This window comes from Orbicella faveolata, unplaced genomic scaffold (genome assembly GCF_042242905.1).
Source record: "Orbicella faveolata isolate gen_17 unplaced genomic scaffold, um_ofav_v1 contig_46, whole genome shotgun sequence".
Lineage (NCBI taxonomy): Eukaryota > Metazoa > Cnidaria > Anthozoa > Scleractinia > Merulinidae > Orbicella > Orbicella faveolata.
Window position 1 is genome coordinate 4395689 of NW_028301576.1, and position 27543 is coordinate 4423231.

Consider the following 27543-nt stretch of genomic DNA (forward strand, 5'->3'; position numbering starts at 1 on the left):
TATTACAAAGGTATGTTAGAAAAGGTAAAGATGCAAAGAACCCAGCAATTCTCAGATTTTTCATTGTTATCGAAAGAGCCCCCAAAGAACCCAGTTAAATGCATCGCAAGCGTAGTAAGCCAAAAATTGCGATTGAATGCAGAAAAGCTTTCTCGAAAATACGCCTATTTCTCGAGAACCGTTCATTAGAATTTCATAAAATGCGGCACGAAAATACTTTAGGAAATAAATAACTGGAGTATTGGAAAAAAAAAACTGAACTTTAACAAAGGAAATTCTAGATATTCCAGTGAAACTTCAACAAGGGACAACTAAAGTTATATTATTATCAAAATAGTGTTAACTTGCCAGCATCGTTACAAGCTTGTTGCATGCAAATGATAAAATCTAGTGACTAGATTTTCTGCAATTAAACTACACCGATTTTACAGGCCTGTTTATATTTATTCATGTTGCCATGGCAACAACAGATACGTCAGCTTAACTATAAAAAAAAACAAAATTTGTGTTGTTAACTTAATTGTTGCCATTTTTGAGGACCAAGGGTTTTAGAGAAAAAGGTGAATGAAACAGAGGTATCAAAAACTGTGTTCAACCACCTTAATACAGCGATCATTCTATTTGCTCAATGACCGCGCTATCTGTTCTATTTTTCTTTATAATTGAACACAGTGTATTGAAGTGCACCTCAAGAAGCTAGAGAGGAGGAAAACGTGTTATGCTTGTTTCGTGCTTAGCAACCTCTCACGTGCATCCATAACTCGATAGTTACACGCTGCACGCTTACCATGTTTTAACTGGAATTGGGCGAGATCAGGTTTGCGGGTGAGGACCGCAGACAGTTTGACCGAACTGTATAAGCTCTTTGAGGGGTTTCGTCGTCACATCAAAAACATTTACCAGGCCGGTTAATTCGTAACGTTATGGTCGTCGTTCTACGGAGATCAGTGTAGGCTATTGACTTTACTGAATTTAATCTTCCGAGTATTTCCTATTCTGAGACTGAAGTTTTCAAGTTTGACAGTCCAACTCTTTACAAGTCACCAGGAGCTTTGTATACATTCATGTGTCTGTCCTATTATTGACATTGAAGATTAGCCAATGAGCGCGCAAGAATTTCTGTAGTTATCATAAAAATACCTTGAATTTGTTTTCCTCCTCTCGTTTCTTATCCTCTTCTTTCTTCTTGGCAAAAGCCTTAGCGCGTTCAGCCACCATTCTTTGTCTCTCCTCAGCTGTTTCAAGGATTTTCTTGCGGATTTGGGGATAGTGAGTGAGTACTTCGTCCAGGTCTTTTTTGGTTAACACAAAGACATCAGAATTTGTTTGTGCCCTGGAAAAATACGAGTCATAAAGAAGTGTTACGACATCAAAGAAAAAAAGGCGCGAAAGCTATGAAAAGATGTTCAAAAGTTCTACAATGAGGCAATTTACTATTTTTTCGTTGGTACAATTTCCGCCTTTTTGAGGTTTCTGATAATAACATCCTGGGAACTGAATCATACTCATTGAACTGTGGAACAAAAAACTGACTAAAATATGCAACGAGCAGCTTTTTTGAGCTAAGCTCAGCATATTGTTGGTGCATGTGAATGGGCAGCTAAGAAAAGAAACAAAATCAAACAGTTAGAGCCTGTGTGATGCCAGACACGAAAAACCACTAACAACCCACCCTTTGGATGTGGCCAAAAAATATGTGGAAGTGTATTCCTCATCTAATGCAGCGGCATGAGAGGGTTCAAAATCTACAAGCTAGAACATTTTACAATTATTCATGCAAGTTGCTAAAAGAAAAGCTTTAACGCTTTTGTTCTAACAGCACGTGTGTCTAACCGACCTAGAATGACTTAAATCTCCCGCCAAAAGCCCATAGTCCCTAAACGTCCCATGACACCCCGCGAGCCTCTACATCGTGCCGTTAAATAGTTATAACTGACCCGGGGGGGCGGGATACTCCTTTATATGGGCTATATAGGTATGTGATGCCCCAAAGGGTAGAGTTTTTCAGTCGTTTTGGTCATAAATAGGGTATCGATTTTGGTCATTTTGGTTACAAATAGGGTATGGTTTTAGCACTGTAGTCTTGAATTGGATATGTTTCTTAGAGGAAGCTACCTTTTCATCTTCATCGATAAAACCGTCAACAAAAGCCCTTCATAACTTATGTTTGGGGTAACTGTGTCAGCCGCAACGGTCATAAACAAGCTATCGAATTTTTGGACAGGTCATAAATTGGGTAGCAAAAAACGCAGATTTTGGTCATAAATAGGGTAAGGGTTTTGGAAAGTGGGCCGCACACCCCCACCCAACTTTTCTGGAAGAACCCCCCCCCCCCCCCCCCCGAGTAACTGACTATATTCGTCCCTAAATCGTCAGAAATTACACTTTCTCTTGTTCTCTCACCATCTTCTTCAAGGGAGTGAATGTTTTCTCTTACAAGATCGGTTGTTCTCTCGGGGAACCTAATGAACCTTTCTTTATTTTATTGTTACTACAAATCGATCTATCGCTTGTAATAACTAGGTGGATTTTAAAACGTATGCTTCTGTGATTGACTTCAACCTTAAGATCTAGTGGTCATAACCTGATCGATGCTGTTCTGGGGCAACTGAATACAACGCTGATCTCTCCAAAGAATCTTCCTTCACCCATGGTGTCAAAGATAATAGGTTCATCGTGCTCAGAAACAACTTCCACAGTGCCACGGTGGATAAAATACATCTACGTGTGTAAAATGTTGAGTTACGTTAATAAGTTGTTTATGTCTTTGGCAAAGTGAATAGGGCCTATACTCGTGGAAGTAGACCTACCCACAAATATGCGGTTATTTTGGGGGATATTTAGAAGTTTCCGAGACATTTAGAAAATATTAAGAATGGCTGACTGTTAGGATCGAGAAACGCCGGTCAACGTCCCATTTGACAAATCGCACATATTTTGCCCAAAGATACCCTCAGGTGACCTAATTCTAAAAATCATATTTAGAGGTTCCAGCGAATTTTTATTTTTCAGAAATTCGCGAAAATTTGAAAGCGCGGTCAAAGTGCGGTTTTTCGTGTAATAAAATGACCGAAATAAGGTGCGGGGACGAAGCGCTGCTTAAGTCTTAAAATAAACTCAATTGACTTCAAACTTCACACAAATGTGGAACAACCACTCTAATTTATTCCTCGCTTTAAACTAATCTCAGATATGTTGATATAGTGGTTTTCCGAACCATTTTAAAAACAGCTATGAAGTGTGTGAAAAATAACGGCAAAATATAGGTCATGTTTATCAGCATAAAAATGCATCTGGTACCTCACTTTCCGACTATTTTACATTGCAGCCTTAAAATATCATTATTAAAGATATACCATGCCAAGTTTCATGCTCGAACTCGCAGTATTTCCCTTTGTGAAAAACGAAAATCTATGTCAATGTGTTGGGCGCAAATAACACAATAATTATGCACGAACCAGAGCCAAATCAATTTCAATGGCGAAAGTAAAAGGCTATCAGTAATTAGAATCCCGTCAATTCACTGCTATCAGTAGAAACATAATGTCCACTGCATAAAAACTGTTTTCAGACGTTTTCGAACCATTGCGCGTTAACTTTGTTTAATTTCGTGTCCGCCGTCATGTCTAGTTTGTCATCGCGTGTATTTCCTTAATGTCAACAACACGTGAATGGTTGTCATAACAAACGCAAGAGATTTCCTGGAACCTTAATGTTTTCGATTCACCAAAACGCTTTAAGTTCGTTAAGGCACAATAATGGGTCAACTTGGAACGCTTTTTAGCACCAAGGACGTTAAAGGACTGTAAATTAATCGAGTTGAAATATCTTGAAGCAAATCAAAATCGCGCCCTTATTCTAATTTGGTAAACAGCCGATCTCCGTTCAAGTTCAAGAAGTCGAGAGGTTAATCCAGCAATGTATTACCGGTACAACAACAAAATCAAACCGAGGTCATCAAAAGTGTAAGTTTAAAAGTGTAGTGGCAAGTTCCAAATACATTTCGCCTATATAAATTGGAAACAAGATGTGAAGCGGTCTGACCCGAAACAAATAAACAAAATATTAATACGACTAATTTAACCCGAAAATGTTACAGAAAACATACCTAAAAGCCGTCGATTCCCCTCGATACCACTCCGCATTGCCTTAAAGAGCCCAAGCTTTCTGCTGTAAGAATCAGGGGCCCCGTGAATCTGTATTTATTATATCGGCAACCATGCTGCGTGGCTGATATTCGAGACTCAGTAAAAGTTGTCACACAACCGTACGAGCAGCCCAGTCACGCTATCACTGCTCTTGCGCAAATGTTCAACATTTCGGAATTTACATAAACCGACTACAAGTTTAAAGTAGTGACAGTAGATTGAAATGCGCTTGTTAAAGCTGTCCTATCGAGGAACAATTATTTCTTGTTTTTGAATGGCTCTTAGTTGTAGCTACAGTCGGGGAGGGGGGAGAGGGTATTCCCGGAAATTTCGGATATCTGTATGCCGTGGAAGATTAAGTGGTCTCCAGCTCTTAGCGCCAGCACTGAAACACTAGATGATTCTCGAAGTATCACAGGGGTCACTAAGCTAAATAATTTTGAGTGTAGCTCCGCTGAGTCAATTAACCGTTGGCGCGCATATTGCATTGACCGTGGACATGTGGAAAAACAGTTAAACCGGAAAAGCCTGTTGCACATTGTAATTTAGCGTTGTCCAACGCGCAGTCGGTCTGGTTGTAATGTTAATCGTATTTGAGGGAATCTTAAGTTTTCTTTCGACACATACTGGGGTGACATACTACTAGATGGGCGTGGCCGGGAGCCACGAGTCAAGTCAGTCAATTTGCCATGCTTAACCGCGAAGAGTGATAGTGAGCCACTAGTGGAAGGACTGTGTGTCTTCCTCCTGTACTTCCTCCCCTTCTCTACAAAAATTTAACGATCATCCCCCCCTCCCACCCCCGTAAAAGGTGTTTGTAAATACCGAAGCCAAACACCGGCAGTTCCTAAAAATACTTCCGCCAAGTGCAGTTATTAGTAAAATACTTCAGAAGCGCCGAGTTTGGAGCTTTTCCGCGCACAAGTGGGAGAGGTATATCTAGTCCCATGTCTTCGCACCCGCACGGTAGCATACACAGTTTCAGGTTCTTTAGGTCACTCTCCATCGCCAAGGCACAGGAGTCTTCCTGGTCGTGTACCAAAGGATGCTGGAGCTGGAGTATTTCTACAACTTCCTTTGCCAACGGTTAATTGACTCAGCGGAGCTACACTCAAAATTATTTAGCTTAGTGACCCCTGTGATACTTCGAAAATCATCTAGTGTTTCAGTGCTGGCGCTAAGAGCTGGAGACCACTTAATCTTCCACGGCATACAGATATCCGAAATTTCCGGGAATACCCTCTCCCCCCTCCCCGACTGTAGCTACAACTAAGAGCCATTCAAAAACAAGAAATAATTGTTCCTCGATAGGACAGCTTTAACAAGCGCATTTCAATCTACTGTCACTACTTTAAACTTGTAGTCGGTTTATGTAAATTCCGAAATGTTGAACATTTGCGCAAGAGCAGTGAAAGCGTGACTGGGCTGCTCGTACGGTTGTGTGACAACTTTTACTGAGTCTCGAATATCAGCCACGCAGCATGGTTGCCGATATAATAAATACAGATTCACGGGGCCCCTGATTTTTACAGCAGAAAGCTTGGGCTCTTTAAGGCAATGCGGAGTGGTATCGAGGGGAATCGACGGCTTTTAGGTATGTTTTCTGTAGCATTTTCGGGTTAAATTAGTCGTATTAATATTTTGTTTATTTGTTTCGGGTCAGACCGCTTCACATCTTGTTTCCAATTTATATAGGCGAAATGTATTTGGAACTTGCCACTACACTTTTAAACTTACACTTTTGATGACCTCGGTTTGATTTTGTTGTTGTACCGGTAATACATTGCCGGATTAACCTCTCGACTTCTTGAACTTGAACGGAGATCGGCTGTTTACCAAATTAGAATAAGGGCGCGATTTTGATTTGCTTCAAGATATTTCAACTCGATTAATTTACAGTCCTTTAACGTCCTTGATGCTAAAAAGCATTCCAAGTTGACCTATTATTGTGTCTTAACGAACTTAAAGCGTTTTGGTGAATCGAAAACATTAAGGTTCCAGGAAATCTCTTGCGTTTGTTATGACAACCATTCACGTGTTGTTGACATTAAGGAAATACATGCTATGACAAACTAGACATGACGGCGGACACGAAATTAAACAAAGTTAACCGCAATGGTTCGAAGACGTCTGAAAACAGTTTTATGCAGTGGACATTATGTTTCTACTGATAGCAGTGAATTGACGGGATTCTAATTACTGATAGCCTTTTACTTTCGCCATTGAAATTGATTTGGCTCTGGTTCGTGCATAATTATTGTGTTATTTGCGCCCAACACATTGACATAGATTTTCGTTTTTCACAAAGGGAAATACTGCGAGTTCGAGCATGAAACTTGGCATGGTATATCTTTAATAATGATATTTTAAGGCTGTAATGTAAAATAATCGGAAAGTGAGGTACCAGATGCATTTTTATGCTGATAAACATGACCTATATTTTGCCGTTATTTTTCACACACTTCATAGCTGTTTTTAAAATGGTTCGGAAAACCACTATATCAACATATCTGAGATTAGTTTAAAGCGAGGAATAAATTAGAGTGGTTGTTCCACATTTGTGTGAAGTTTGAAGTCAATTGAGTTTATTTTAAGACTTAAGCAGCGCTTCGTCCCCGCACCTTATTTCGGTCATTTTATTACACGAAAAACCGCACTTTGACCGCACTTTCAAATTTTCGCGAATTTCTGAAAAATAAAAATTCGCTGGAACCTCTAAATATGATTTTTAGAATTAGGTCACCTAAGGGTATCTTTGGGCAAAATATGAGCGATTTGTCAAATGGGACGTTGACCAGCGTTTCTCGATCCTAACAGTCAGCCATTCTTAAGATGTTGAGAGAATTGAGGAATATGTAGAAATAATCCAAGCTTTTTGTATCTGAACCCTGTGTTTTCCTCGCTGTTTTCGTGAAACAACATTCAGTTCTATGCCAGAAACATCCATTTCAGTGATTTCCCCGTCTAAAAACGCAAGAAAAGTTTGAAAATTTTGTTTGGCCCAAGTGATCGGTTTATTTATTTTTAAAACAAAAAGAAAGTTTTTTGAGAATTTCCGGAAATATATATAGGTGGAAATTTGTGGGAAGGCCTAAATATAAGCTTTCAACCCTCGGCAAAATAAATAAAACACAGAATAAAACTAAAGTCCATGCCAATGATTCCCGTATATTAAGCTTAAGGTGGAATAAGAAGGGCAACATTTCTTTTCAACTTCTCCTGCAATATTGATTGTAGCAAATTGAAAAGTGTTGTTCATCATTGGAGGACAAGTGGTGAAAGTTGCGGCCACTAACTTGTTGGGCGGTAGATTTGAGTTCACCTTCGCCAACATATTGCTTGGCGCGACGATGCATATGCTGCAAGATTTGTTGGCCTCATTACTGAAGCAACTACCATTTCCAACGAAAAAGTAAATTTTAAACAACGCAAAGAAAATAAATCGGCCATTTTGGCTCATCAGTTCTCAAGCCTTCTTTCACTCAGTTCAAGATGGTAAAGAAATCATCAAAATATTCTCTCTTAAACTGGTTGTTACAAATAGTCACCAGGTTACAGCAAAAATTTCGTAGCTGATGAACCCGCGATACATAAGTCTCTTCTTCCAAATATGCTGTGGAGGCTCGCTCTTTATACTCTCACCGGCAAGTTTAAAAATGATATACTATACAAGTCGAAAAATAGCCTAAAATGTCCAGGTTCTCAACTTTTCCGGTGGAGGAAACCAGCTCCTCCCCCCGGACAAACGGCATTAATGGCGAATTTTGCTCCCCTCCAGTTGCAAATCTATTGGCAAGGACCCGCGCCTCTGTCAGTGCATGTTTTTACGCCGTAGTCAGCAAGTCGTAATTTTCCTTGTAAAATAACTGAGATACTACGCAAGCTCTCATTGACCGATAAGTGAATGTGTTTAGATGAGAGTGCGTAAACACGGTTGTGACGTTTTAGCTCCGAGCGTATTCTTGAGAAATATTGATAAAAGTAATAGAGTACTTTTTCCGTGTTTACACAGCCACATCTAAACACTTGGGGAATTGGGAGTATTTCTTGAAAGTTATGCAAACCCGAGACGTAGTCGAGGGTTTGCTTTAACATAATTGAACAGCAGATGTGTGAGCTTATATTTGCGGTATTGAAGTACATCAAACCATCCTAACCTCTTGTCCAATATCTCCCTTTCGTACCACATACTCTTTGGCAAGAAAATAAACAGGCTTGACTTTCATGGACAGCATCTTCAAGAAACCGATCTCCGTGCCCTCGAATAAAGGTACCTGATTGGACAAAAAAAAGAAACCGTTGTTTAGCTGATTAATTTTTTTCGGGATTTAATTAAACTACATGCATGACATCTCGTCGTTCATTTTGGCAAACTATGAAGGACATTAAATATTATTATAAGATAGCCATCATAATTGTATAGCGTGGCAGGCTTGCCTTTAAGAACTTTTTCATCGGACTAAGTAAGTAAGCTAAAACCGATTCTATCGTATGATGCACCCAACGAAAACATTTAACTAGAGAACGCAGCTTTAATTATACGGTCGGTTAGGCCTACCGTCCACACTAATCCGTTAAGAAAACGGAGCTTTTCGAAAACACTCTTCAAACCGGAGGTATGTGAAAACGTCGGCTTTTCGTTTTAATGTGGCCGGAAAACATTGTGGAAAACGGAGCTTTTCTAGCCTGTAGTGCAGGCGTCTTATTGGGGCGAGTTAGCGTTACAACCCTGCGACCGCCATGTTAGACTGCCATGTTAGACCACCATGTTAGACGGTGGGGGATGGGGGAAGGGAAAAATGAGAGGACGCGAGATTTTCTTCGCTCCACCCCTCCCCTATCCTTCCTCTTGCCTATCATTTACCCCCTTGGTAAAACTTTCTTTCTCTCTCCAGTCTTTCACTGCGTGAAAAATTCAAGAGGGCGGCTAAACTTTTTACGATGTGAGCGCTCGCTCGAAAAAATCTCGCCTGCTCTACAGGCTAGAGCTTTTTGAAAACGATGGCGTAACGATAATCACTTGGTTTTCCTGAGCGAGATCTGAGATTATTTATTTGCTTCAAGCAGATGTTGTCTGATTAACCAAAGCAGTTTCGAGTGACCACTCTCAGTGCCAGGAGAGCAGAAACTACGCATAAATGAGAACAGGTTGTACAAGACATAAAGAATGGCGTTACTGATGTTGCGGGAACAAGACACTTCGCTGGCCGGTTCCTGAATGATATTAATCTTGAATTTTGATACCCAACTTTGTTTTCTAAGATGTCATTAATCGCCTCTCTAGCTCGATACATCGTGTTATGTCATTGCTTGTTTATAAACAATTACTGGATGAGGTTTTTGTGATATCCAGAATAATCGTATCTGTAACGAAAATCTCGATCGTGGTTTGTTCTCCGCGAGCCTATTTGCCACGTAATCGGCGCGAGATCACGTGGGTGTCCAATTACAGGTATCCAATTTGAACGTTTTGTAACTGGACACCTGCAATTGGATACCCACGTGATTCGCACGTCAATTGCGCGCGCTTTAATGGCTTTGTTCGCAATATTTCCTACAGTTTTCAAAACTTATGAAACGCGCTACATACGTTTTCGCTCAAAAGAAGTTCTCAAAAGACACTTTTAATTCCGAAATTTGTTATAGATACGATTAATTAGTAATTGGACCTCGTGTCGTACAATTTAGGGAGTAATCGTGCTCATAATTACAAATCGTCCTCGCGCTTCGCGCTCGTCCGATTTTGAAATTACTCGCACGATTTAAATGATACTCCCTGAATTTTACTCCACTCGGTCCAATTACTATTCCTAATCAAGGTCGAGGTAAGGTTTATCAGTCTCAGCCTTCGGCGTCGGCTGATAACCCTTACCGAGACCTTGATTATTCTGGATATCACAAAAACCGAATCTAATAATTGTTTTATCATACTCTGAACGAAAAAAATGGAAGTCATGTCTTTGCTTCTTTACTGACAGCAAGCAACACAAAGCGCGCGAACTTGACATGATTACCCTTAGAAATCATGCACCGCGGTCATACATGACATGATTACCTGTGACGTTGAGCGTCCTTGACATGATTATTGTATAATCTGCAGAGATGACGTCACAAGCGCTGGTTTCGAAAATTCACCGTACGCTTTCGGCCAATCAGAAAAGAGATAGTGATTTCGATGTATAATAATACGCCTAATTAGCCTTGATATATATACCGTTCACTTGTTTTGATAAAACTACTGACTGTGACTCTAAAATAGAGTCACAGTATTGTAACAATCGTTTTGGCATTGTAATAAACTAAAAATTAGTTTGCAACACTGTCAACAGTCCGCAGACTTGTCTTGTTACACATGATATGACCCTAAATAAAAAATAAACGCAAAGAGAGAGGAATTTTTTACCCGTTCAATCAGGTCTTTGTACAGACTGAGGGAAATATCAGCTTGCAGAGACAGCGGCAGACCTTCGAACAGCGAACTGGCATCGACTCCTTTGTTTCGTAGCCAAAGATATTCATAATAGCTGCAAAAGAAACCGCAAGAGTTGACATTTACAGGGACAAAACACATCTCAAAAAGATATTGCAGTTGCATAAGCAACTGACAGAACGACCGTGATTAGGTAAACAGACAAACTGATTGGGTACACGGGGATGCTCTTATTATCCCGATAGATGGCACCAAGAGCTTTTTACGAGTGAATGCCTATAAAAATGGACCTAAATCGCCTATTAATGGCACAAGTCGGAAAATTGATTTCGCTTGTATTTTGTCCATAGATAGGTCCTAGTAAGGATAGAAACGAACCATAGTTAGTTTTTGCTAATACAGCTTTCTTTGGTAGAAATACGCCAAAAACGATTTCGACCCGACTGGGCTCGAAATCTACTTCCGGTTTTGCTGAATTTTCCGAATATTTGATTGCTTCGCGCTCCGCAGAACAACTACTTGAGAATCTTTCAATGGATTTTATATTCAGTTCAGGTCTTCGTAGTATGACTGAGCGAAAAATAAAATAAATCAAAGTTAGTTTTGAGCCCGAAAAGAGATAAAACTGACACGCAAAATTTTACAGTATGTCGCAAGAGAATTATTGCATAAAAACATCGCCATATTCTTCTATGGGCTATAACTTTAAATACCATAAAAACACTTTCTACGGGTTAAATATACACCCACCTGTTACGATATCAAAAAATATCTCTGGGAAAATGGTTTCAAGTCGCCCGCCTTGGCCTGTGTTTCTCATAGATTTTGCCCAAAATCCGCCGTTGGAATGTAAGCAATTGCGTGACGGGGATAGCCACTCTCGAGTAAAATATTCGTTTCCAGCAATCCGATGAAAGCAATTTTTGAAACGTGTGGATAAAATCATGGAAAATGTTTTTTGTTTTTGTTTTTGTTTTTGTTTTTGTTTAAGTTAGTATAAATATATATGTTTTTTTCATTTGCATTGCAACACCCACGACATCCATGATAAAGAACGTTACTACAGTACTCCGGGAAATGATTTTAACACTTGTTTATTTTATTGATTTCATTGATAACTGACAATACGGTTGCAGTTTTAGAGCTACACTTAACCAATCCTCTATGGTTTAGTATGGCAATTGAATCATGACTGACAAATACAGTCAAGTGGAAATACCAAAATTTCTATAAACTACTAACTGCGTGACGGCATCTCAGCTCTTCTAGCTGTATAGGAAATTTGTACCTACACAATATGCTCAAACTCAGCTAGAAAGTCCGGAATTTCTTGTATTGAATTAGCCGAGGAAGAAATTGCGTTTAAGTTTCAATCATACTGGGAAAAAAAATCCATCTTTCTACTTTGGTTGTTTGATCAATTAACTGAAATTTGCAGATCATAACACTGGTAGACAAATAAACATTACAGTGGTCGATCTAGGACTAGGTTTACACTAAAGGAGTTCCCGATTCATCAATTTTAGAGTATTCGGATAAGTAGGGGTTTACAGTAAAAGGATATTCGGATTCTTAACCGTTTACACACGACGATAACTCCGGCAACATTCATGATGGAATGGTCAACAAGCAGTTTGTTGCCTCCAAGGAGAAACAAAATGCCTCCGAAAATAAGGCTAGGGGTAGGTTGAGACAGTCTGAAGTTTTCTTTCAACTCGCTGACCACGGTACTGTTGTCCATCATGTCAGGTTCCTCCAGGTATTTATTCTGGTCTTTACTTAATATCTAGAACCGTCGAGGTTTTCGATCGTGCCATCGTCGTCATCTGCGCAGTAAAGTATAAATTGGGTTTCTGAGGAGTATGGCATTACCCATTATAAAAGTGATTACCTACACCTGAAACAGCACGAGGTAATCACCCAGCGACCGCCATCAAATGGCCATCAATGTGCCTACGACTCGACTACGACTGGATCATGTAATCCGCCATTTTCGTTCCACCGCAAACTCAAAAGATCACAGGCGGAAGAATATCCGGATTCGAGAGAAAATCGTTCACACGACAAAACTCTCCGGATTCAAAAGTTTTCGGATTCAAAGTTCCCAATTTAAATTCCGGATTCAAAATCTCCGGAGACACGACCAAACCGGGGAGTTTTTATTTCGGATTCGTTCACTTTTGTGTAAACGGCAAAATCAATCCGGCACTAAAACGTTCCGGATTCATCACGAATCCCGAACAATTTCCTCTAGTGTAAACCTACAATCCTGGCCATAAGTTGTTGGGACACCTCCCCTTTTTGCGCGCTAAAACCCACGATTTCAACTACGTCCTTAACGTTTTAGAACAAAAGATGAATAGAAGCAAGTACAATTGACCCGCCCCCCTTTCCCCTAGCAATGTTGCATGAAAATGAAGCTATTCTGAAGACTAGATCGATTGTGGGAAAAAAGGAAAAAGGGACAATAGAAAGTGGTTAGACGGTTGTGCTGGAACCAAACGCGATTGCTGAAAAATCGCTATTATTGGAATAAGACGTGAATATCTATCTTATCATCTCTTTAGTTCGAGAATACTGTTCTAGGAGGCGAACAATTCTTGAAACGTGGCTATTCTGAAGCTATTGTCAAGGATTTTTTTCTTCAAGATTTTTATCAACATTGACAGGGGGAAAGGGGGTAGGCGGGCTTGCGCGGTTTTGGTCCTAAGAGAGGCTGCCTGTGAAGTCATCTGCCGTAACTGTCCCAACACTTTTGACCAGGATTGTAGTCTTAATGAACAGCGAACATCCATCTTGTTTTGTTCGCGGAAGTCGGTCAATTTCAGTGAAATATATATATAATTTGATTAAGCAATTAGCCAAAAATAGGTTGGCCGTCAAAACAGTTTAGGGTTTAGCCTAACTCCAACCTTAAGTTTTAAGACTGAAGAAAAAAAGAAAAAAAGCATTGAGCATTTCAGTTGTTTGAAACAGAAACATTCGCGCATAATGAACTATGTATAGTACGTGGGTAACCAGGAAAGCAATCCGTCCAGCACAGTAATTGTTCAAATTAACAGCTTACCGAAATACTCGCACTGTCGATGCCTCTTATTTATGACTTTTAGGATTTGTTTACTTTACTTTTTCCGACTTTTTAGCAGGAGAAAAAGCACTAAATGTGCTGGTACAAATAAAAAGGTTTAACCGAAAATCGATCCGTCGAAATCAACAAATACAAATTTAATCACTGTAGCGTTCCTTCAGATCACGTAAGGCTACAAACCAACAATATCAACTTGTCATTACGCTTAACAAATGAACTTAGAACGATTTTCTTTCTAGAACTCGTTCTTGTAATTAAAATGATCAAAGAAAGAACGACAGCCTAAAACGACATAGCAGTAACACCCGAACTCCGAGTAAATTGCTTTTAATTGGCGTTTTTAATTAACGAAATTTCCAAAGCGATGACTTTCAAAATATTAAAGCTAAAAGTGGTCCATTATGTTTTTCTTTTTTCACGCAAATGTTCTAAGATAGCTATCTGCGGTTTGTTGGAAACGAATTATGTATTCAGGGTGACCGCCAGCGTCACGTATGGCAAGCCGTTTGTAGCAAAATTCAATCCTTGCAATATATGTTTAATCCTTTAAATGATTGTTTTATTTAAACATATAAAAGGGCATTCAATCCAATGGCAAATAAAATTTTTGGTTCAATTCAATCTTTTAATTTTCATGACTCAATCCAATATCTGGAATATTGATTCAATCCAATACCTGGAATATTGATTCGATCCAATACCTCGAATATTGATGCGATCCAATACCTCGAATATTGATGCAATCCAATACCTCGAATATTGATTCAATCCAATACCTCGAATATTGATTCAATCCAATACCTCGAATATTGATGCAATCCACCTCGAATATTGATGCAATCTTCCTGGGCCGAGCGCGGCCAACAGGAACGAGGGTAACTGAGCACAAGAGAGGACTGAAAACATGGCGGGCGAAGGAGAACTAGATTTCGAAGTCGAATTTCCTAACTTTCTTGCAGACGCCTTGGATAAAACGGAAATAATTTTTGAGAATTTTGAGTCAGAAGTTGCAGAAGCGCACGCCGAAGTTCTTGATCAAACCATTAGTCTGCTTAGGTAAATGAGGCATTGCTACAACCGAGACACAAGGGACACGGAGAATTTAGATTCCATTACTGTCGCTTTTGTAGATGTAAGTTAACCAATTTTTATGTGACAAACATATTTGTTTATTAAAAGCTGTCTGTGCTAGCTTTTTGTGGCAAATAACATAAACTGTGGCAAATTGTGCTACCACATTGGTCTTTGGTATTGTGCATATTTCTGCTGTCCAATCATTACTGGCACACTAAACTTTGAACTGTAAACGAAATTTTTGCTGTGCTATGTACACAGTCAAACATTTTTCTCACAAAAACTGCTTGTGTAAACCTGGCTTTATGTTATTTTTGAAATAAGAACCTTTACATTTTACAAGACAGCAACCATTGAACATTGAGATGTGTTTTAAGTTTTTCAATGTTGTTGTCTCATGTTTTGCATTATTTACCCCACCTGTGGTACTTCTTTCCTAAAAACGATGTTTTTCTTGATATTCTATGACAAACATTGCACCAATTTGTTGTGAATATTATCGGGTACCCAGGGCTCAAGGCTAACACTACTGCCAACTAGCCACACATTTCTGTTTTGAATAGTAGATTTTGCACCTTCACTAGCCATTGTGACAATCATGATGGAATGGAGTACTGGTCTACTGGATGAAAACAAAATTGAGAATTATCCTGACAAAGTAAAACTGAAGAGAATAGAAACTAATGAAAACAGGGAAACTATGAGTGGATTTCATGGAAATAATTGCCTCGATAAGCATATAAATATTTAACTATTACACGAAGATAAAAGAAAATGGTAACAGTGATAGAAGTACATCAGAGATTGAACATAAGCACATTCAAGAAAAGCAGGATTAGTGTTTGTGGGAGTGAAATTTTCTTAGTGATTATTATTAACATTTTAGATGCATCAAGAAATGTCCAAGATTGACCACTCTTATAAAAAAGTCAGTGAAACTGTGTATTAAAAAGGCTGGCTGGTGCAAAGTTAGTTTTGGCTAGTGACATGAGACCTGTTAGTAGCCATTACACCATTGCATCAAGAATTTAGACTTGTGTCCTGGGTAATTTTGAAAATAAGATAACAAATTAACCTTGCAACATTTTAACATCTGTTTTGATAAGCACCTGAAAAATCTACAAGGCAGAGTAGTGTACATGGCAGTTATAAAATGCCCTGACTTCTCTTCAGTTTAGTTGTGTTGATAGACGTTAGGCATTCCGTAATTCAAGCAGTTTCTGAGTTTTGTATATCAGTGAAAAGAAAGATGAGAAAATAATTTATTTGATACAGGGTAAGGTTTTCTGTTGTGAATTGAGTTGCAAAAATACTTTAGTGGGGCCATAATCTCCTTTACCCAGCCCACACACTTATAGTATTATGCAATTGTCAGTTACCCAAGTTTAACTGTCACCAGTTCTAGAGCCTCTTGGAAGATGTCTACTCCCATTTGACTTGATTCTCTTAAGGGATCTAGCCTTTCCAATACAAATGACCGCACTGAATCATGTTGTCCCAGGTCAATTTCTTCAACTACAACATTGTTATCACTGTCCAATGGAGTTGGACCATCAGGATCATCACCATAGTATTCAAAATCATATGACTTTCCATTTGAAAGGGGGTTTTCAGGTTGCATCATATGATAAGCCACATTTGGTATGGCAACCAGTTTTTTTTCTGTTCTTACATTTTGGTGGTTGAAAGCTTCAGTGAACTGGTAAAGAGTTTGGTTTATCCTGGGTTGAAAAACTAAGTTTAAGGTGAAAAGATGCACTGAATTATCAGTGTCCAGAATGCCGGACAATTCCATACTATAAAAAGTGTAAAAGTACAAGTGGGAAGCACAACGGAAAACATCCCTCCACAATCTTTCAGTTCGTTGGTTGTGTTGATGGCCCTGTAGTGAAGCTGCCCCTCTCCTCTCTTCTAACCTGCACCACTGTATCGCACACACTAACATTTTCAACACCATGATATACTCGTACTCTCAAAGGCCAAATTCTCCGTCTCTCTTAACGGCATCCAGAAACAATTCAAGAACTGTTCCTGCTTTATTGTTGGCACTACATTTCAAAAACGTTATTCTCGGAGAAAATCCGTCTATACAGCCGTGAATTAGTATTTTCCATCGGATCAGAGAGTGATGTCCATCCAGATGCCAAAGCGAATTTACGCACCCCATCTCAAGACAGTATTTTGGGATCTATCCGCAGTAAAAAGTGACGGAGTAATAGCTCTGCGACGCAACACACTGAGCACATCTACAAAAGCGACAGCAATGGAATCTACATTTTCCTTGTCCCTTGTGTCTCGGCTGTAGCAACGCCTCTTTTACCTAAGCAGACTAATGGTTTGATCGAGAACTTCGGCGTGCCCTTCTGCAACTTCTGAGTCAAAATTCTCAAAAATTATTTCCGTTTTATCCAAGACGTCTGCAAGAAACTTAGGAAACTTGACTTCTAAATCTAGTTCTCCTTCGCCCGCCATGTTTTCAGTCCTCTCTAGTGCTCAGTTACTCTCGTTCCTGTTGGCCGCGCTCGGCCCAGGAAGATTGCATCAATATTCGAGGTAGATTGCATCAATATTCCAGGTGGATTGCATCAATATTCGAGGTATTGGATTGAATCATTATTCGAGGTATTGGATTGCATCAGTATTCGAGGTATTGGATTGCATCAATATTCGAGGTATTGGATTGAATCATTATTTGAGGTATTGGATTAAATGAATATTTCAGGTAGTGGATTGAATCAATATTCCAGATATTGGATTGAATCATGAAAATTAAAAGATTGAATTGAACCAAAAATTTTATTTACCATTGGATTGAATGCATTTTTATATGTTTAAATAAAACCATTATTTAAAGGATTAAACATATATTGCAAGGATTGAATTTTGCTACAAACGGCTTGCCATAGTCACGCAATTGTTTACATTCTCACGGCGGTTCAGGGAAAAATTTAAGAGAAGCACAGGCCAAGGCGGGCGACTTAAAGCAATTTGCCCAGAGATATTTTTTGATTTTCAAACAGATGGGTGTAAAGTTAACCCGTATAAAGTGTTTTTATGGCATTTAAAGTTATAGCCCATAGAAAAATATGGCGATATTTTAGTGCTATAATTCGTTTAAAACACATCGTAATACTTTGCGTTTGTGTTCGATCTCGTTTCGGGCTCAAACGAAACTTCGATTTATTTTATTTTTCGCTCAGTCATACCATGAAGACCTGAGCTGAATGTAAAGACCATTGAAAGATTCTCAAGTAGCTGTTCTGCGGAGCGCGAAGCAATCAAATATTCGGAAAATTCAGCAAAACCGGAAGTAGATTTTGAGCCCAATCGGAAAAAAAAATCGTTTTTCGCAAATTTCTCCCCAAAAAAGCTGCATTAGCAGAAACTAACTATGGTCCGTTTGTTTACTAGCTAGGGCCAATCTATGGGCAAAAAATGAGCAAAATCGATTTTTCGACTTGTGCCGTTGTTTGGTCCATAGTTATGGGCACTGGCTCTTAATCTTTGAAAACACCTTAGGCCGATCCATCTGATCGATTATCTCGGTCGGTTTGCTGACTGGGTTGTGCTAAAACTCGCAATGGGTTTCTATCGACTGATAGAAACCCTTGCCGAGCTCATCGTTTAACAGTTAATTATTGTCATTGTGTGAGTCTAATTGTGGGGCGGACCGAGCGATCCAAATCCCGGTCCAATTCCATTGGGTTTGCTTGTAATTCCCAATCCCTATTTTACTGCTTCAAGCTCGTCCAATAAACCTATGGTCAAATTTTACAAACGTTATTACAGACATACCTTACAATGCGGGCTGTGAGTTTGTCAGATATTTCTTGTTCCTAAAAATAACAAAAGCAAAGCTATATTATAAAGCACTAGTTAAACTAGAATAGAAACTAAATGGCGTTTAAAGGAAAGAAATATATCATCTCTGGTCACCTCTTGTAGATCAGAAGATCCTATGGAACTGTTCTGATCAACTCCTCGCTATCTTATGTCAAGATAATAATTTGAGCTCCCTTCTGCAAGCGTTTTAGCAACTGATTTTGGCAACTCATTTAGTTGCATGTTACACTAAAGAGTATGACAGGAACTTTACTATCTAATGTTTCATTGCCCCTTACCTTCAGGAAAGTCTTGATAGCGTTAAGTCTTTCTTGGTAACGAGCCCGCTGTGCGTCAGCGTTTGCCAGACCGGCAGCAACACTGGCAATGATGAAACCGTAGAAAACGATACCAATGATCATACAAATCAACGCGAATGTCATCTGTCAATCAATCAATCAATCAATCAATCAATTAATCAAGAAGGCAATCAATTAATTAGCAGTCAATCAATTAATCAATCAATCAATCAATTAGTCGAGCAAGCAAGAAAGCAGTCAATTAACAGTCAATTAACAGATCCATCAATTAATCAGTCAGTTAGCCAGTCAATCAACTCGCTCGATAGCAAGCCAAAAAGTTATCCAGTGAGAAAAAAAAAAAACCTTTCGACTGATTACTATTTTGTGTTTGTACTTGTAAACTGCTTCCTTGTGTGCAGATATATAGCTCTGTTTGTCTCTTTTTGTTTTCAACGGTTTATGGTACCCGATGATAATAATAATAATAATAACGATAACGATGACGATGACGATGACGATAATGATGATGATAATAATAATAATAATGATGATGTGAAGTTTATATGAAATATCATAAACACTCTTGTTCTTTGGCCATTTCAATTTAACAAGAAATAAAATGTAAACAGCGGCAACAAACATAATACATGAACTACGCATGGTTTGGAACAACAATCTAAAATTTTCATGACGTTTCGCATGCTACAGCACGCATCTTCAGAAGTGGCGGTTACAAAAAAACGAAAGATTTAAAACTTAAAAACACAGAGCGAGGTACTGGTAACTAACTAAACAATAACGAAAACAAAAGGTGATAGCTAATGAAGTGACAGCTTTTCACTGCTAGCATTGTCATTAAGTGTTGGTTTTAAGTCTCGTATAAACAATGTTTCTTTTGACTTAAAACCAACACGTAGTTCATGTGTTATGTTTGTTGCCGCTGTTCGCATTTTATTTATATGAAATAATTCATATTTGAACTGCGTTTGTAGAGGAATGTGAAGAAAGATGATCGCAGAAAATCCCGTTGAAGCCCTGACTTTTTTCATGCTTCTTCTTTCCAGTTACTTAAATTGGAAAATTTACTGCGACGATCATTCTTCACATTCAATAATAATAATAATAATAATAATACTTTATCCTATAGTGCTATTTCTATCGCTATCCAATAGCGCTTTACAATGATTTTAAAACATGGGTAAAAAAATAACTAATAAAATAACTAAGCTGTAAAAAACAAGATAACAACTAGGAATGAGAAAACCTTATAACGACGTTTCAACTGACATTTTGTACGTATGTTATATGCCGCGTGTTTTACTTTAATTTTACTGAGAGCATACAGCAAGCTGTTTAACTGTGGTGACTGATATTTGCTAAGCAATACATTCAAATTGGTAATACCAACTCGGTAAAACTCGTGCGTAGATTTCTCTGTAATTTTCAAAGTGGCTATAATCTAGATCGTGGGATGACTGTGATACTTACCTCGGTCGTAGTATGTGCATGAATGTCCCCGTATCCAACCGAGGCTGAGGTAGCCGCTGCCCAGTAAAGACTAGTAATGTACTGAAAACCAACTGTTGAATTTCCTGTCGACAAAGAACGACATTAAATTCTGTAGGATTTATTTCGTTAGGAATGTAACAACTCAAAGGGAAATAAGTTAATCTTAACCGGAAATAAGACTTACCAGACCCTTGTTTGGGTTGCTATTCACCTTCGCTTTCTGCCAGTTAGGGAGATAAACAGAGGGACAGATAGACAAACAGACGGGAAAACAGGCAGACAGGCAGACAGGCAGACAGGCAGACAGGCAGACAGGCAGACAGGCAGACAGGCAGACAGACAGGCCGGAAGGTAAAAGACAGAAAGACAGGCAAGCAGGCAGACAGGTGGACAAAAAGGCAGATAGGCAGACAGAAAGACAGACAAACATACAACTAAACAGGAAGACAGTAGACAGACAGACAAACTGACAGACAGACAGGTAAACAGGCAGATAGACAGACGAACAGACAGCCAGATAGACAAAAAGGCCGATAGATAGACGGGCAGACAGACAGACAGACACAGAAAGACAGACAGACAGAGAGACAGGAGAACAGGCTGACAAACAGACAGACAGACTGACAGACGGGAAAACAGATAGACAGCTGAACGACCGATGTGCAACAGAAGGGAGAACAGACGGACATGAAGAAAGACAGAAAAGACATAAAGAAAGTAAATAACGAAAGAAAACAGTAAAGAAAACCTAGGTGCTCAGTTATGTTTTATTGCAGGTTCAAATTACCTAGGCCACGTTCTTCCCTCTCAACCCAAGAATCCACTGAGCAGAGATGATCGCCATTTTCAAGTCCTTTACAAGCGAGTAGAAACCAGCCACATGCTATACAATGGGTAAAGGTTGCCATGTACAGAGCAAACTTAAGCTGCCTATGGGATATTAAAAAGATACAAATACTAATTGTCAGCATATCGTGAAGAGAGTTTTAGTGATTTGCGATGTCTTCGTGTTCGGGTTGTAAGGTCCCCCTCAAAATATAAAAACAAACCCAAAAGAATTCACAACAAAGTCAAATTACTAACCGAGCTGCTTCTCCTTTCGTTTGTTTTTATTATTATTTTTTTCTTATTGTTGTTTTCCATTTGGGTTTCATAATAACTCGGTATTGAATAAGTGAGTTACAACTTCAAGAATGCTAGTGGAATCGACCAAAAAATTCAACAGTCCTATTTCTACCTACCCCAACAGGTTTGTATTTTTTCCTATTGAATCTGTCATAAAACGAAAAAACTGTTGCTGAAAAAAGACACAAGGAAGACATTAGATGAAGGAAGCCAGTGGCTGGATACCTCACTAAAAGAGATTAAAAATATAACAGTGTCGTAACCATATTTTTTTTCTGCGGCAGGTTACATGGTATAGGTAAAGTTTGCGTCAGGCCAAGTGGACCATAGAGCTACAGGCGGTGTTTATCGTGGTTGCCGTAGCATCAAGCGACTAGGAGTATTTTCACTCCCCCCTGGATGGGATGCTCATCCACCGTAGGGTTACGCTTAGTACTAAATTTGCAAGTATCCATTTATACACCAGGTTGGAGAGAGGCACTATGAGAGTAAATTGTCTTGCAAAAGAACACAACCCAGGCCAGGGGCCCGTTTCTCGAAGGTCCCGAACTGTTTTCTCACCCGGAAAGCCATAACAAAATCTTAAACCTAATGATTAAGAGGCGCCCTCTGTAAATTTCAACTATGGCCATTTGGACCAGAAAACGTCAAATTCCTCAAACTTTCTCAGATGAATGGTCTAGATAAGTGATTCACAAAAATATAACTTTCAGTTCAATTCGATTCGTATTTTAGCGCTGGGGCCACCATCTTGGTTTTGCCCCTCTGAGAGGGCTTTCAGCGGCCATTTTAGGGCACATTTTTAACAATTTGCCATACAAAGAAAGCGATATAAATCAGGGTAAAAATCCTTTATTCGAGACAAGCAAATGTTTCTTGTTATATTAAGAGGCTGTTTTGGCAATTTGATCATCATCTGATCTTTTTACAGAATTTTAAATTTCTTCCCTTTCGGACTACTCATGAAGCGCCATAAAAAAGGCGAAGTTTAAAGGAAAATATCGCCAAAAGTACATCACTTGAGATCCCAAAACTACCCTCCACTTAAAGAGCAATGTCTCACCTGTAAAAACATGCAATAAAATTTTGGGGCAGTTAAAACTGTAAAATGTTAGAAGAAGAAGTTTAAACTGTGCTTTTGTCAACAAAGACCGCCGTCCTAATTAGCATAATAACGTGAAAATAACGATGCACAGAGAAAATAATGATATATTCCGCTTACCTCGCGACATGTCGACAACTGGATGTTCCACGATGCCTCATGTTATATTTGCAGTATGTTTCAGCCACACTTTCGGTGATTAGTGTACGAAATCACTCTCAGACATCGCCACGGTTAAGCAGATTCCAACTCTCCGAAGCCCGCTTCACAACATCTGTCAATATTATTTGTCTTTCGTCTCATAAGCCACCGTTTACAAGAAGTTTAACAATTTGCTGAGATCCTAACTGACCCAGAAGTCTGTTAGCAGCCTTTAAAATCCTCCTCTTAATCGAGGATTCTCATCAAGACCTCGTTTAAGCTCAGTTCTGTTTTGATCTGTTATGCACCCGCCATTATTCCACAGATTGCGTTACATTTGACAAATGCACAGTCCAACGGGTAGGGGTAGGGTGGGTAGGAAGTGAAAATATAACCGACACTAAAGCCATTTTACGCATTTCTGTGGCTAAACTAGTAACTGGCTTTCCCAGAATGATTTGAGCATGAGCTTTGCAGGGTAGGTGGGGGTGGGGGGGGGGGGGGGGGAGGGTCGTGTATTAAAAAAAAAAAAAAAAAGAAACTGAAAGAAAACGATAGACCCTATTAGAGGCCCTATTAGGGGTTTTCAGGATACTGGATATTTGGGTAAAAAGTTAATAGGATGCAAGAAATTTAGGGGAAATATTAATGGGGTAGAGCATGTTTAGATCAGATAAAACAGGACATTAATTGAGTAGGAAATCGTTGAGCTGGATTTAACAGGATACAAGATATTTAGGACAAAAATTAATGGGATAAGGGATACACCAACACCCACCCCCCTCCCTCCCAGTATGGGGCCTCAACAATGGTCTGCAATTTAGGATAAAATAAAAGTATGTCAACTGCTATAAGCATTTATTCTGGACTCTTAGTACTTATATCTCGGTGGAATATGAAAGTTTTGTATCAGATTTTAGGGGTTTTGAGGTTAGGTAACGCAGCTCCTTGTTAGTAATTTCGAAGCCCACACTTGTTACACTGAATAGATTGATAAAGACGGGGCTGTAGAAATAAGCAGAGAATTAAACGTGTCCCGAATTCTGTGCCGTTTAACACGAATTTCTTACATGACGACCTTTGTGTCTGCAAAGAGATCGAGGCACAACATTCCACACTATATTTGTAAACAACTATCCTAATCTCATTGACAGCCATTAGTTTTTGACGAGAATTTTCATTTATTTTTTTATTGTTTTTTTTTTTCATTTATTATTATTTTTTTTAATGTTATTGCCTTACAGAACACAAAATAAATGATTACAGTACTAGATACTACTTGGGAATTACTACTTACAGAGCTGACATTAACTATTGTACTAGACGAAACTTATTATTCTTACAATACTATACTTACAATGTTCACACTAATAGTGTTTACAGCACCTTTTAATCCACAAAAATAAATCTAACACATTACAATAAAAAGAAAAACAATGAAGATGGTACAAAAGGGAAGAAAACGAAACAAGTGTTTCAAGTGTATTGTTAGGTTGATTACGTATAGCATTACTAGTATGTGAGAGCGAAGATAAAGAGCAGATTGCTGTGAAAAGCTCGTAGGTGACAGCGTATGTACGAGATGGTTGGCAAAGTTGATAGCTGCAAACGCTTCAGAGGAAGTGATGCTATCTATCAGTAGGTATATATTCTGCAAGAGGTTCCCACTTTCCCATATCGCCGCTTTTTGTCTCCAACTCGAGCCTTGATCTCAGAAAGCGTAGATAATGGTCAAAGTTAGGGGACATTTCTTTAGATTTGGCTAACCAGATATGACGTCGAGCTAAAAGAAGGCAATAGTTAATTTGAAGTGCAAATTTTGACGTTTCCGGTTGCAGACCAAAAGCTGTAATGTTTAATAGGGTGGAGGTTTTGGGCATTAGTTTTATACTTTGCAGCCATTCTGATACTCTTTTCCAAAAGTTAGATGTCTCGTGACATGTCCAGAAGAGATGCATTAATGACTGACTATTATCATGATCATCCACTTCTTTACGGAGGGTCTTTACAGCCGATATTATCCCGTAATATTTAAGAGGAGAGACATTTAAGCTGTATTTTAATTGAAAATCATTCAAAGAGAGAAAGTTGCTGCTCCCTGGTTCTTGTAAATGTTTCACTTTTGTAATTCCTTTTGCACACCAGTCCTTAAAGAATATTGGTTTGTTTGCTATTCTAATTAGAGAGTTGTGCCATAGGCTTTGTTCTTGAAACTGCACCTGGGATTTTATTTGTTCGAAGTTGACCTCCGCCCAGACCTCCAAAATTTCTTTGAGAAATGCATCCGTAGCTTTAATAGACGTTGTGGTGTCTTTAACATTGAGATTGCCAGCAAAAATATTTTCACGACCATAGTGTTTTAGAGCCAAATCAAAAAAAATTTTCCATTTTGCGTTATTGGTGGTATCTAGGTATTTCTTGATTCATGTTGTTTTTAGAGCTTTGTTAAAAGAAATAAGATCAATCATCTTTAGGCCTCCATCACAATAATCATTTATCATAATTTTGCGTTTGATTTTGTCTCCCTTTCCGTTCCAAAGAAACTGATAAAACAGCTTGTTGATCTGATTTAAAGCATTGTAATTCGATGGCAAAGGAGATAGCAAATAAACTAACTGCGACGCGGCTAACGATTTCAAAACAGTAATTCTTCCCAGCAAGGTCAGTCTACGGTACTTCCAACAGCTAAGGATTTTCCTTATCTTTTCCACCTTTTCATCATAGTTTAGCAGAGCAGCTATTTCAGGCTCGACTGATAGCCACAGTCCTAATGTTTTAACTTTGGATTCCGTCCACTTTAATTTCTCTCCTGGCAGAGAAAGTTTGTCGTTTCCAATAGTAGAACCGATCCAAAGGGCTTCCGTTTTCTTCTCATTGAGTTTCAGACCGGAGGCTAAATTCTAAATTCATCTAAATTCATCTAACATGCTAAGGGCAGAGAGAAGAGCTTGTTCTGACCCGTCTAAAATCAGTGTAGTATCGTCGGCATATTGGCTAATTTTAATTTCATTGTTGTTAACACATATATCTTTTATGTTCACATTGTTTCTGATTGCTTTGGCCAATACTTCCGCTGAAAGGATAAATAAATAAGGAGATAGGGGACAACCTTGTCTAACACCTCTTTGGATCTGAAAGAAATTACTGGACCAGCCGTTATTCAGAACACAGCTTTCCGTTTTACAGTAAAGAGCCTTTATCCACTTAATGATCGATGGACCAAAACCAAAGTAGCGCATGCTGTCGTAGATGAAAGACCACTCTAGTGAGTCAAAAGCTTTTTCGAAATCGATAAAAAGTAATAAGCCTGGAATATTATTTTCTGCGGCATAGCGAATGATACTGTCTATGAGCCGGATGTTTCCTCCAATAAATCTACCTTTCATAAACCCTGTCTGATCCTTGTTAATAAGTCTTGGGAGAACTGATTTAATACGATTTGCAATAGCTTTTGCAGCAATCTTATAGTCAGTATTCAGGAGAGTTATTGGACGCCAATTTTTAACGAAATAGAGTTCCGCGTCTTTTTTGGAAATTAGTTTAATGATACCACGTCTTTGTGTTATAGAGAGGCAGCCAGATTCTAAAGCGCAGTTAAACGCGGAGATCAAGAGGGAGGAGATATCTTTCCAGAAAACTTTATAAAATTCAGCTGGGAGACCGTCTGAACCAGGCGTCTTGCCCGAATCCATGCTTTTTACAGCTTCAGCACATTCCTTTTCAGACAAAGGACCCTCGCAGCTCTCTTGTTCCTCGAGCCCTAACACAGTTTCATTAACTTGTTGAAAGAAAAGTGACTGAAGGCCGTCATCTTCCTTGGAAGTATAAAGGCTCTTGTAGAAAGATTCACATTCCGATAAAATTGCTACGTCGGAAGTGACAAATTCAGTGTCGTTAATTTTCAATTGACTTATTGTTCCTTGTTTAAAATGTCGACTTTCAAGGTTCAGAAAGTATTTGGTATTCTTTTCCCCTTCATTATACCATTGAAACTTTGAACGAAGGATTGCACCTTAGGTCCGATATTATTTTTTCGAGGTCCCTCTTTGGGGTGTTAAGTTTTTCTATAACATTCTGGCTTGGAGGTTCCTACTGTTTCCGTTGTCAAGTTGTTTTTCTAAAATCGCGATTGACTTTACTAGATCCTCTTCTCTTTTCGTTCTTTCTGATTTTTTTGATGCCGCGTAAGAAATTGATTTCTCTCTCACTTTCAGTTTTACCATTTCCCAAAGTAAGATAGGGTTGACCGTCTCATCATTTTCATATTCGCTTACAGCATTTTCTATTGCCGCCTTGATTTTATCTAGGTTGCAAGTTTCTGATAGTAAAGAAGTATTCAGCTTCCAAAAGCCATTTCCTCTGGGGTTTGAGTGAAAGGATAAACTTAGAGTAATCATGGAATGATCAGTTTTGAACCCTGGGATAATGTCTGCCTGAGTGATATTGCAAATGGAAGTTTGGCTTACTAGGAAAAAATCCAATCTACAGTGTATGTCGGATAGCCGTTGGCGCCAGGTGTACCTCTTGGCTTCCGGATTGAGAATTCTCCATATGTCGGACAAATCGAGGCTTTCACAGAAATCTTGAACTACTTTCAAGGCGTTCTTATGTGTTCTAGGAAGGCCACCTTTCTTGTCTTTAACTAAGTCAAGAACTAAATTGAAATCACCTCCGATTATAATTTCTTCACAGTGAAAGCTGGATAAGTGACTAAAAACAGCCTGAAAGAAATCTGGGTTGTCCTCGTTAGGTGCATATACATTAGCTAGAGTTAGAAGTTTACTGTTTGTTTCGATATCACA

At 38.9% G+C, this 27543-nt stretch overlaps 1 protein-coding gene across 1 annotated transcript in view; it reads right to left on the bottom strand.

Annotated features, from left to right (window-relative positions):
• LOC149098041 (uncharacterized) overlaps window positions 1–27543 on the bottom strand; it is a 104378-nt gene that overhangs the window by 11122 nt on the left and 65713 nt on the right. Inside the window, exons 26-34 of the mRNA XM_089277609.1 lie at window positions 21615–21670; window positions 21161–21303; window positions 20353–20456; window positions 18862–19005; window positions 18536–18576; window positions 10552–10672; window positions 8306–8422; window positions 2585–2721; window positions 1141–1333 (exon numbers count right to left, since the gene is read on the bottom strand). Of these exons, the coding sequence (XP_089133735.1) occupies window positions 1141–1333; window positions 2585–2721; window positions 8306–8422; window positions 10552–10672; window positions 18536–18576; window positions 18862–19005; window positions 20353–20456; window positions 21161–21303; window positions 21615–21670 (1056 nt within the window). The remainder of the gene's footprint in view (window positions 1–1140; window positions 1334–2584; window positions 2722–8305; window positions 8423–10551; window positions 10673–18535; window positions 18577–18861; window positions 19006–20352; window positions 20457–21160; window positions 21304–21614; window positions 21671–27543) is intronic.